We start from the raw sequence: 12,452 nt of genomic DNA on the forward strand, positions 1-12,452 counted from the left end.
ACGTAGAAATGTGTACAACGCATATCTATTTCGTTTCATATCGTCGAACAAATTTGGAAAGTAAGAGACAAAGTTACCTGCATGGAATGTAAATGACCTGCTTAAATGACAATGGATTACTTACAATTTAAGTAAGATAAGTCGTATTTCTAATGAAAATTAGTTAAAATATATATACAACGATGAATATATAAAATAATAATTTATATAATATACACATATATTTGATTAAATTTCTCGGGCACACGCACCCAGTAAACATACAACAGACAACAGTGTAATAGTAGAATATTGTTATTACATTAACGTCAAATATATATATATATATACATATATAGACATATATATATATATATATATATATATATATATATATATATATATATATACATATATATATTTCGATAGTTATATATCAATTTACTCCCTCAATAGCCACGAGTTATTAATTACCACAACTGTTGCAGTTAATTATTACACCAAAAATAACATTCATTTGTATACACTCATATTAACTTCAATTATGCTCAATGAACGATACATATAGTAGTAGATGAAAGATAGTTACAGTGTCAGACCATTTTGGCTCGGGAATGTGTGGATGCATTTCTTTTCTTTTATAAAAATAACTTTCAATATATATCTGAGATCTGTAAGATAATAGAAACAGTGCTGATTCATACAATTCAGAATCCAATTTAGCGCACGAGTTATTACTAGCAATGTATAACTAGATGCGTTTTCATACGAATGCACAGGCCCAACGTCCTCGTGTAGAAAAGTATCTATGTAAAAAATCCGAAGTTGCTCTGATGCAAAGATGTAACGTGCAGGAACCATTATCTTTCAGATTTCTGTATGTAACAGTGACGACGGAGTCTGCTTGACAATAAGATCAATTTCCGATATTTGAAAGCGTTACTTTAATATTATAGTAACATTTATCTCAGGTAAAAAAAACAATTGTTAAAACGAAATTAATAAAAACATTTAATTTAAACATTTAAACATTACATATAAATATATCAAGAAATCAATTGTGACGAAACCAATGAGGAAGTCAAGAGTCCGCATAGGACTTCATATTGAAAGCTTTGGCCCATCAAGGGCTGTGATGTAACGAAACAAGATGTTGAGATTTTTATAAAATAAGATCTTTAAAAAAATCAGAGCACTTTTCTACAAACATTTTTAGTAGGCTAAATATACCTACTATTAATAATAGCATATTAATTTCAGTAATTTCAAAACCATGCCTTCCGAATTGATAAAGAAGAAGATTTTAAAGTAACGCCTTCATGCACCATTTCTGAGTAACTTGGACGCAAGTTCCTTTAACTCCGTTAAAACCAGTGGCAAGCCTAGTTTTTCTTATGAGCAGGAGAGAGAGATTCGGAATGCCCTACAGAAATGCACTGATTCCTAAGATGTATCCTCTCTTAAACTTAAGTTACTGGCATATGTACCTGAGGCGACGTGCATATACCTTTCGCGCATTTCGAAGGTCAGAATGCATTGAGGCAATTACCCGATGTAAGTTACTTTATAGTGTGTTGAAAAACTACATCGAAAATTACTCGTTACAAATGTCGAGTTTTACTTTTTACATAAACTATAGTTGACTATAGTTGAGTAGAAGCTCAGTGGCGGATTTAAGAATCAGTTGAACGGAACTTCGGCTTTTACTTGAGCCAGACTTTAAAAATGCTAGTTTCCGAAAGAAAATATCTGCGCTTTCTTAGTAGCTTACGCGAATATTACGAATAAATTATCGTTTTTTTTTATCGATTTCACGAAACTTTAAATTCGCCCCTGTGTGTATAGAACCTCCCTTAATTTTGTACCACAAAACTTAGCATACTAAGCGGTGATGTTTATCTTCGACTACTTTTAATTGCCTGGTGGGAACTCGTCGTTTAGAGATTACTTCGCGCATGAAATATCGCTTGCAGTAAAATAAACACAGCCTCATTAATTGAAGGATTTGGGGAAAGAAGTATTAAAATATACATATGTATATATATATATATATATATATATATATATATATATATATATGTTCTAGAGCTCTCTTGAGGTATGGCGGTATGCATTATTACCTCGCAAATACACAGTGCTTGAATCCGATATATCTCGCATACCGTTTACAATCATACACGCTAAAGGTTTCTCAAAACTTGGAAGCATAACATCAGAATGTACAATTACAATTGCGCGACTGTTGCGCGATGAGAAATTACGGGATCTCGTTTACAAAATACTTTCAACGTCCTTTGCTGCCACAACAATTCAGAAAAGAGCATTATAAACTTTGCTTCTTCTTTTTTTTTTTACAGAAGGGCATTAACAGCCATATCGTTTACTCTTTCCCTAAGTCACAACACGACTGCATTGTATCAGCGTGATTCGACGGCGTAACATAACGTGCCCAAATTTTCGTAAACGAAAATTTCAAGATAGACAGGCATCGTCGCTGCAGGAATATATCGAAGCATATTATTACTGAACGCGTATGCTGAAAAGCTAATCGTCTAACGAAGAGATAATTTCTTTTCTAATTGATATATATTTTTCTTTCTCAAGTATTAATCCCCTCATTCCTAAATTGTCTCTAAATTTTGGCAAAGGTATTCGTATATTTTCTTCTATACGTTGAGTATTAAACAAGTGTTGCGATACGCACGCGTATCCTTGGAAACTAATCCTTTTAAAACTCAATTTAATCAGAATTTAAATAATTTATATATCTTCAATAAACGTAGCTGTGTACGTAGCTACACCAGGAATGAGAGGCTCGAAAGAAACGAGAAATTACGAAAGGGAAGTGTCGGCGCGATAACTAACTTCGGATGCCTCTAAAATCTACATCTCGGCACTCCCCAAACGCGTCTGTATATTCCATTTCATCTGGAAATATACCGCGGCGGGGGCGAACTTCAGTGCTCGTCTCGCATATCAAAAATGATAAAGCGCATTATCATAACCTTCGATCAGGATTTCCCTGATAATGCGTACGACGGAGAGACCTAAAATTTGTATTGGGTACCCCCAAGTTCGTTTCATTCGGCCGGTGTGCTTGCCGCCCACCTGTCAAACTCGATTCCCGAGTCGGGACTGAGTCCCAGATCAATGGGACTCAGGAAGCTGGGCGCTGGACAATTGCAGGGCCCATTGGGTCGACATGCTCCAATGCACCTCTGGTCGTTACTTTTGTTTTCTCCCCCTCGGTCCCTCAACTCCCGCTCGAAGCTGTGCAACTGCTCCATAAAGTGAAAATTCGGTGAAACATTGGACTTTCTACTACGTACTAGGTTGAAAGCATCGTTCAGGCTGAGGCTGCACTTGTGCATGAGATAAGCCACGGTGATCGTGACAGATCGAGAAACTCCGGCCACACAATGTACCAGCACTCCCTTATCTGAGTTCCGTGCCTCCTCTGAAAAATACGTGACACATCGCGATTTTAATCCTACAGTCGTTAACTCGATCAATTATTACACTGATATTTAACATTTATTTGCCATATTTCACGCAATCAGCAAAATATAAGCTTATTTTATAATGCTTTTCCAAAGTGCGTAACGCGGATTTCTTGAATCAATTGATATAGGAAGATCGAAAAAATACGATATTTTAATATTAATTTTGTTGAAACATTGAGATTTTGAGATGCAACATCATTATTTGAGAGCTATTATGCAGAGTGTCCTAGCCCTGCCACCCGTTAATGGCAGATACCCGAGATCCTAACAGAATTTTCGTCTCAAAATGATCTCCGGTACCTGCCATACCTGACAAGTGGCACGGCAGGTCGTGAGCGAAAATCCTAATACCAAAATGCCGAGGTTATAATAATAGTTTTTAAATGAGAAAACTTCTTTGAACACTTCTCATTTAAAAACTATTATAGCCTCGGCATTTTGGTATTAGGATTTTCGTCTCAAAATGATCTCAGGTATCTGCCATTAACAGACCTGGGTAGGGCAGGTCTGGGACACCCTGTACAATGAAGATTATATGAATGTGTGTGGGAGATACTAATTAGCGATTACGTCAGCTACTATTCTTCGATATGTTCAATGCTCATTACTTAGAAAATGATGATGGAAATGCTAAAGAAAACAATGCGTATCATGACGAATTCGTTTAAATGGCGCTAACAAAGGAAAGTCGGATTGCCAACATTGCAATGCGTCGGGACAGTCAAAAGTGCCAGACCGGCTCAATAGCAGTGCCAAACCTCGCCATTCAGGCTTAAGTATAGCTCTCGGCCTAACCGGACATCCGTTGTTTAATTGTCTAGTGCGGCTTGCCCGCCACGTGGGAAAGTTTCTATTTAGGCGAACCTATTTATAAGAATGCCCCTTACAGAAGCTGCGCGGGGGACCTTCTTAAACAGGAAATCCTGTTTAAGAAGCGGTCAGAACAAGATTTTGACGCGGAAAAAGCTCCGATGCGGTAAATAAAGTTCACATTATTCGCGCATTCTTATGTACATATGTTAAAATAATACGGGACGTGAAAAATGTTGTATCAAGAAAATCTTTCTTTGCTGATATGTGACACACGAAATATTTTACTTGAATTCTAGATATTATATATCACTATTATTAGCATAATTTTTATAGCGAAGCACGCATGTGGACAACGAAATATTCATTGATTAAGAATATAAAATACCAATCGATAAGCTGAGAATTTTATTTTTCGCGAGAAACGCTTGCTTTTTTTACGTTTCACGTAACGAGTTAAACAAATACACTACCTACAAACATGCTTACAAAAAGCAATTTATTTTAAAAATAATTCTTACTCGAATTTACATAGTTTGTTCAATAAAAATGCTTCACATATCGGCATGCCGTCACTCACCTATAAATTGAATCGCTTGCGGGAAGAAACTAGCCAAGTTCTGACTCCAGTGATCGCTTATCGGTATCTGCATGTACTTTATTGAGCCACCACTTTCAAATACGTTTGGCAAATCCGGTGTCACATTGAGTATGTACTGTATCCTGTGCCGCGCTAAAGACTCGCGATCCTCACTATTGGCCGCGTTACCGAGATACAAATGAGGTAAAATTTCCACCGGAAAATCTTTATCTTCCTCGGGACCTGTGGAATACGGAAACACGAATTCATTATTATTATTGTATTACATTTTTCTCTATCTTCATATTCTATTTTTACATTATATCATATAGTATTATATATATATATATATATTATTTATGTATTATATTGTTTTTTATTCATACAAATTATCGTTACATGATTCTATTCAACTACAGTAAGAATATATACACTAAATATCTGCTCACCAATTGAATCACACGTGCTGTCACTGTCAGAATCTGAATAAGATCTGGTTGGTGGAGCAGATATTCGAAGGGATCTAAGGCCCATTAATTCACCATCGTTATTGTCCTGACCTGGGTCACATTCATTAGTGGCTTGACTACCTTCGCACCACTCTGGATATTTATCTTTAAATGCTTCAAAACCACCTATAAATAAATATAATAAGGTAACTAATTATTTGAGATCAAAATCTATTTAAGTGGGTCAAAAACTTTCCAACGCGTTTATTTGTAAAATTTAAGATATGTATATGATAATTTTATTCCACACGATAAAAAAAAAAGTATCAATATTTTCAAATTTCAATTCAATAACTTGCTAAAATTTTCAATAAACCCGTCATTAATCAATCGACTTGGAAATTAAATTTTGCATATAATAACATTTAGAAAATTTTAGTAATCACACAAACACGTTCATAACTCTTCAACATTTACATTTTCTTCAAATATTTATTAACAAGATTATAAAACAAAATTATAAAATAAGCAAGCAATAATTCTCTATTTTGCGCACAATGTACATGTATTAATACATTCGCAATCAGTAAATTTCTCATGTCAAAACAAAACGTTGAATGACTGAATAGTTTTATCTAAAGCCTGATAAAGGCTGGCTATAGAATTAAGTGTCTGGCTCTACCGGAATGTGCCTCCCACATAAATCAATATTTCATTCACAACCAGTCTCCATGCTTCGACTGTTACTTCTGAAAGCCTTTCTATACCAGAATTACCATTGCTGCCTGCGCACATGCATCACACACGTGACAACAAATTCGTGTGAATGTGCAGAGTTACAATTAGCAATTATCCTGTCCCGTTTAATAGTTAAATTTAGAAACATCTATTAAAATCACGCCATTAATTACACAAATTGGTTTCTAAAATATTGTCATAAACATAATAATTTAGCAATGATTGGAATATTGATATTGGTTTGTACGTTTGCAGGTCTCAAATTCACATTTACATTCAATTTATCATTCGGGAACAAAAAACAAACGAAAGCATTCCAGCAAATCCAAATACAAACACTTGACGTCTGGCGCGTTTAAAATGTCAAACTATATCTGCAATCCTAATGGGAATCGAATTATATAACGGGATTAATATTCCATGGGGTAAAAATTGATCTCCCTTACCGATTAAAGCGGCAACGTTTCCACCGCTGCTCTTAAGTCTCCGGCTCAAAACTTGTAACGTTTCACCCTGATGACCCGCGTCCGTCGAGTCGCCGATTAGTACAAACGTCCCCCTTCTGTTCTCGTCCCCGCACAGAAACGTCTCCACTCTGTTTCTCAAATCTAAGCACCGTATCGTGGACAAGAGGTCCACTTTACCAGCAGCCAATCTTCGCAGCATGATACTGGGTATGGTCAGAGGTACCGAGCCTCTTACGTGGGCATCGGAGAAGTCGGAGTGTGCCCTACAGTCCAGAATAAGAAGCTTGTTGGGACCATCCTGCGATCTCAACTCGCCGAACAACCATTCCGGACCGAGAAGGTCCTCTTCCATCGCGCTATCAGGCATCTCGAGTCTCTATCTCGTACCCTCGCGCACACCGTTATGTTTCGTGGTCCTTTCCTTTGCGTCCTCTCCGGGACAAACCAACGCAAACGGCTTCTTCCGAATCTAAACGTTGCGTTCAGGTCACTGTTTATGTTTCTCCCATAAATAAAGAGATATTCTTGAGCCTCTGCGCCATCGAAGTGCAGTCATCGCCGGACGCGGCGCCTTCGACGAACGGTCGACGATGAACGGCAAAACTGTGTCGGAGCGTCGTTACTACTCCGTCAAGACGATTCTCGCTCGTTGTCGCTTGAGAAGTCTCCGGGGTAACGGGGTAACTAACTATAGCACGATACCACCGAGTCCACGGTGCAACACGCCCGCGTGTCAGAAATTATACCGTCCGTTGAGTCGTCAGCCCTGTCGCACGTTCTCCAACAGAAGCGAGTGAACGCGAACCGAGAACGTTGTCCGTGGCGAGAGGTGCGTGCACACACACGCGCTCGTCTCCCGCGATTAATATTTAACTGGATATACGAAAATGGCACTTGGAGTTGAGTGGCGGATATATACGCGTTCCCCGGACGCCTCATCCGGAGAACGATCGCGCGCGACGTTCGCCCGTCGACGGCACGAACGACCGACGGGTTCTCAGGTTCTCACGCGTTGCCATCATTTCCTGCGATACTACGCCGCGCTGCGTATATGTTACTCCGCCTTCTCCTCTCGCTTCTCTGCCGCCGCTGCCGCCGCCGCCGCCACCACCACTATCACCACCACCACCACGACCACCACCGTCGCCGTCGCCGTCGCCGTCGCCGTCGCCGTCGCTGCCGCAGCCGCCACTGTAGCCGTCGTCGTCGCTGCCACCGTTACCGCCGCCAGCTCGTCCCGGTTATCGATCTCCTCGTTAATCAATTAAGACGACGCGACCAATTAACGGCACGGCTGCTGCAAAACGTTTACGCGCCCCGTGCGGCGGCAGATGCATGTGCATGTCCGTCCGTACGCGACCGCCGCGCTCACTCCTCACTGCTCCTCACTCCTCACTCTATCTCGCGCTCACCGACCCTCGGGCGCTCGCGCGCGAGCCGCGAGCTCGCCTCGTCGCCCGCCCCGCGGGCACCGATCGTTCCATCCTTGTCGCACCGCGCCGCGCTTTTGCCCCTTGCCCCCACCTTCAGAGCGTAGGCCCGCCGTCAGCCGTCACGCACACCGCACGCCGCGCACACGCTGGACCGCGTACGCGCTCACGCTCCCGCGACCACCGTACCGCGTTTCCGTATCCGTCCGATCGGATCGGATCGGCCACCAACTGCTGCTCCTCCCTCCCGCTCTCTCACCCGAGTCCCTCCAGCTACTCCAGCATCGCCTCCGAGATTCGGAATTCCTCGGCCGAAGGGACGCCGGAGCCTTCGCAACGATCTGAAGTATGTCACGAATCTCTTCTACCTGCCTGCCTTCTTCTTCTTCCCGCGCTCTTCCTCTCTCTCTCTCTCTCTCTCTCTCTCTCGTTTCCTCGGGTTCTCCTATTGTTTTCACCGATTCGATTTTTGTCCTATCGCGCTCACTCGTCGCAGGCCACACCTTACGAACGTCCGTTCGTCGAAGAATGGAGCGACGGCGCTCGGTACGTCGCGCGCAGGGGTGAGACGCGGCCGGCGCGCGCGACGCGATTCGCCGGCGGTCACGTGAGCCCGCGCGGCCGGCCAATCGCCGCGCGGGCTGACGTCAGTTCATTGACGAAAGATGTTTCCATTAACTAGGCGTGGGTAGAGGCTGGGTCGGGGGTCGGTGCTGACCGAAGTCGCCGTTGAAGCGGCTCGGAGTGCATGGCTTCGCGGCGATGAAGGGGAATGGCGGCGGAATGGGCCACCGCACGTTCTACACGCGCGCGCTCTCTCACGCGTGCGTGGGCGCGTATTATCACAACCCGCGTAAGGAGGGGAGAAGAGAAAGAGAGAGAGAGAGAGAGAGAGAGAGAGAGAGAGAGGATATACACCGCTGACATGCACGCACACTGGCGTGCACGTGCTGCTCCGCCAACAGGGCCGAACATCGACGATCCCGTCACCCCACGTTAGTGTTAGGTTAGTTTAGTTCCTTCTCGATCCTACTCTATACCCTTCCGTCTCTCTCGCGATCGAATCAATATCACCACTCTTTCCTCCCGTTATCTATTTACCGCATATATACCGCGTGTATGCATGTCTATATAATGAACTCTTTCGTCACGCTCATTGTCGAACGTGTCTGACTTGTCGCGATTGCAACGTGCAATTGTCGCGACGTATATATCCGGATATTCCGGATCACCGATATTATCCGGCGTGTTCAATGATTCCCGACCTCGTCGCGGTTACTGGGTCTATTTGTAAATGCACATAATTATCGTCGCGGCGTCTGTACGCGATCGATAAGTCGCGATATCGCGTGTCGCGCGATGGTGTAATTCGCCCGTAGTATATCTAAATCCGTGCAGCGCGCGTTATAGTACGACGAGGTACACTATAATGATTTCCCGGATATACATATATACGACGAAACAATGACCTCTCCGTCTCGCGGGATCCAATCCCGACTTCATGGAAGCGCACAATAGGCTTCTAATATAAACCTGTGCTCCAATATCGGGTGTAGATCTCAAAGGAGCCAGAATTACATTACAATGATTGTAGAAATTATATAAAGTGACTGGCGCGCGCACAAGAATAGAAGTTCGGAATAACGCGTGGGAAAGAAGAGGGGAAGATTCTCGTTCGGATTGGAAAGAAATTTTCAAAATAGAAATAATTATCCTTTTATCACTTGGAAACTTAAGTGAACACGGTATTAGCCTGTGTATTCATAGAAAAGAGTAAAAAAAGAGATATGTTAAAAGATTTAGAAGTAAAGTGTATTCTATATATATATTGTAACATTCGTAATATCGAATGATACTAGGAAGCTTGACTTTACAAACAATCTATTAATAGAAGCTGCAACGCCGTATTGAATTATTAATTGAAACGTATTACATTGTATTACAATATATATTACCAGGAATCTATTATTGTTGATATAGAGACAAACGTCACAAATTGTCAATAGGGCAAAAAGTTCACCATGAATAACCAGTTTTATTCTCAACTTTTGTTCTCCGTCAGTTATAATATACAGGATGTTTTAATTTGATACACGTGCGAAAACTGAAATTATTTATCTTTAAGAATTACCCAGTGTGAACATGAATGATTATAATTGATTGCGAGAGAAAGGGATTCTAATTAATTACAGCTTGAAAACGCGAACGTGTATAACAAAATTTTAATCTCTAGGCAATTTTATGTGAGCTTTGACTCTTAATGACTCATAGCATAATTAGCAAAACGTTGAAAATTATGAATTTCCAGAATCTCCGTGGGTGGATAGGTCCAATTAAAATTCGACAAAGGAAAGACTGATTTCAATCTTGAATGAATTTTTGCCAAATCCGCCTACGTTGTCGGGTGCTCCGTACACCGTTATAGATATTACGATTGCAGTTGCGAAAGGGTTTGAAGCGAAATACGCGCGGGAGGATGGCAAAATATGCCATCGAGTGATACGGCCTTGGCCCTTGCCGTTTACACCGAGTCCCCGTCCTCGGCCTCGCCCGTTCATCGCTGCTCGGCTCGGCTCGGCTCGGCTCGCTCGTTTGTTCTCTTTCACCCTGATGGCGGGAGGGGACGACAGCCTATCAGACGACTGTGCCAGGCGTAGGTCGGCATTCCATTCATTTGGACGGCTGTCGTTGAAGATTTTCGCGTTCGATCACACGGTTGCCGCTTTAATCGCGCTTAAGCGCGCGCGCGCGTGCTCTCTCTCTCTCTCTCTCTCTCTCTCTCTCTCTCTCTCTCTGCCTCGCGAGGGTGAAGGACAGGTTGAGGGTGGGAAATAGGACAGAGAGTGAGAACGATGCGGGACCAGAAAAAGGGGGCAAAGAGAGGGGGATGGAAAAGGGCCGCGGGCGTCTGTGACCTTCCGCGGGTATCCGGACGCGTGCCGACGAATTGGATTCGATCCGCGTGGGTGCCGGGTAAGGTGAGCACCCGACCGTCCTTCCGCGCGCGCGCACCCCTCTCACCCTAACGCTCAATAACGCTCGGATAGTTAGCGGAGGCTTTAACATTAAAGCAGAAGAAGGAAACTGCACTTGTAGTCGAGAAAGCTCGAATCCGTTGATTCGCTTGATATCGATTTCCGGCGCGATCGGCTCGCCGAAGGTGACTCATCGAGTCTGCGTGAAGAAGGAACGGAAGGGGCGACGGGATAGAAACATGAGATGTGTGCGACTTTTTGTTAAAGAGAAAAAAGTAAAGGATCTTCGATATAAATTTATATAAATTGTTTCTGTCACACCAGTAATTTGCAACTAAACATAACGGATCTAATTTACAAAATGGTGTCTAGTTAAAAGACAGTGAATATTTCATATTTTTGCCCTCTCTCACTTTTTGCGGTTTCCTTTTTAAAAAGACGCGTATATAAAAGAGACATAAAACGTTATATATTAATTCCGCTTTGTGCGGAATTTCACTTTTCAATTTTAGTCTAGTATATAGAACTGTCAGAGATGCTGTATATGACACACGACACGACACGACGCACTGAAATTCCGCTATATCATCAGGCACTGTAAACAGAATTTATATCTAGACATAAATCTAGCGCGGTGGAAATGTCAAATATCGGGAAACGTGAATGTTGTACAAACTAGTACCCAAGTATACAAACGCTTGTGCATCTAATAATGTTTTCTCGTATAATAGTGTTCAGAGCGCGTTTTGATGCGTCACAATGAAACGCGTGGGAACAGCGCGGGAAGAATCCTAGATGGAAATAACAGTGCAACATGGCTAATTATGAGACAAACGTAGACGATTATTGTCCGTCGTTGGCGTATATTTCCTACGCCAGCTGTTGCGAAACTCGCAATTAAAAATTAACGGAAGAGATCGAACGTGGGCGCGCGGGTCTCGCCTCTTATTGGTACGCGGCGAAAGGTCTTGCACGATGAATTAGTAACGAATCTCATTGGAGAGTAGCGATGCAAAATTCATGATTCGCTCGCTCGAATGTCTCTAAAGATGATTCCGGGGGAAATTATGTTATTTGATTACACAATGTAATTTATATATTCCTCGCTGCGCCGGATTTAAGTTGTGCCATGCGCGACCGCGACGTCGACGTCGACGGCGCGTTCTAAGGACGCGGAGGAGTCGCTGGTGGTGGGACGACAAAATATCCTGCTTTGCTCTGACTGGATTGTTTTTACATTAATATTTTCCATTAAAACGAACTGAAGAATTTTATTAAATATTACAGCCACGTCACGGGAAACGCCTACGCGCATTATTCCCGGCGATGTATCAGAAAAACAGTGCTTCCAACGGTAGTATATTTAGCGCATTTTCACGCAGCTTTTTTTTTTTTTTTTTTTTTACCGAGTATAACGAGGCATCGCAGAGAAGTTGTTTAAAAAGACGTTAGGTGTCAAGATAACGAAGTAAAAAGATAGTATCGTAAAAATCGTACGCAGCTTGCTTTATCTCTTTCTCT

The 12,452-nt window shown here is 42.3% G+C and overlaps 2 protein-coding genes across 2 annotated transcripts in view; one reads left to right on the forward strand and one right to left on the reverse strand.

Moving 5' to 3' along the window:
* Positions 1-600: 600 nt before the first annotated feature.
* Mkp3 (Mitogen-activated protein kinase phosphatase 3) lies at positions 601-8,479 on the reverse strand. Its single transcript, XM_077406305.1, has 4 exons — positions 6,506-8,479; positions 5,322-5,507; positions 4,873-5,115; positions 601-3,436 (listed from the first exon to the last, which is right to left on the reverse strand). The coding sequence occupies exons 1-4, from the start codon at positions 6,891-6,893 to the stop codon at positions 3,060-3,062; spliced, it is 1,194 nt and encodes a 397-aa protein (XP_077262431.1). The 5' UTR covers positions 6,894-8,479; the 3' UTR covers positions 601-3,059.
* Positions 8,480-8,846: 367 nt separating this feature from the next.
* The window catches only part of LOC143897528 (ATP-binding cassette sub-family G member 5), a 40,379-nt gene continuing 36,773 nt past the window's right edge, over positions 8,847-12,452 (forward strand). Inside the window, exon 1 of the mRNA XM_077406284.1 lies at positions 8,847-8,962. The gene's annotated coding sequence lies outside the window, so the exon portion shown is untranslated. The remainder of the gene's footprint in view (positions 8,963-12,452) is intronic.

Source organism: Temnothorax americanus, unplaced genomic scaffold (genome assembly GCF_048541705.1).
Source record: "Temnothorax americanus isolate GAGA-0224 unplaced genomic scaffold, ASM4854170v1 Scaffold20, whole genome shotgun sequence".
NCBI lineage: Eukaryota > Metazoa > Arthropoda > Insecta > Hymenoptera > Formicidae > Temnothorax > Temnothorax americanus.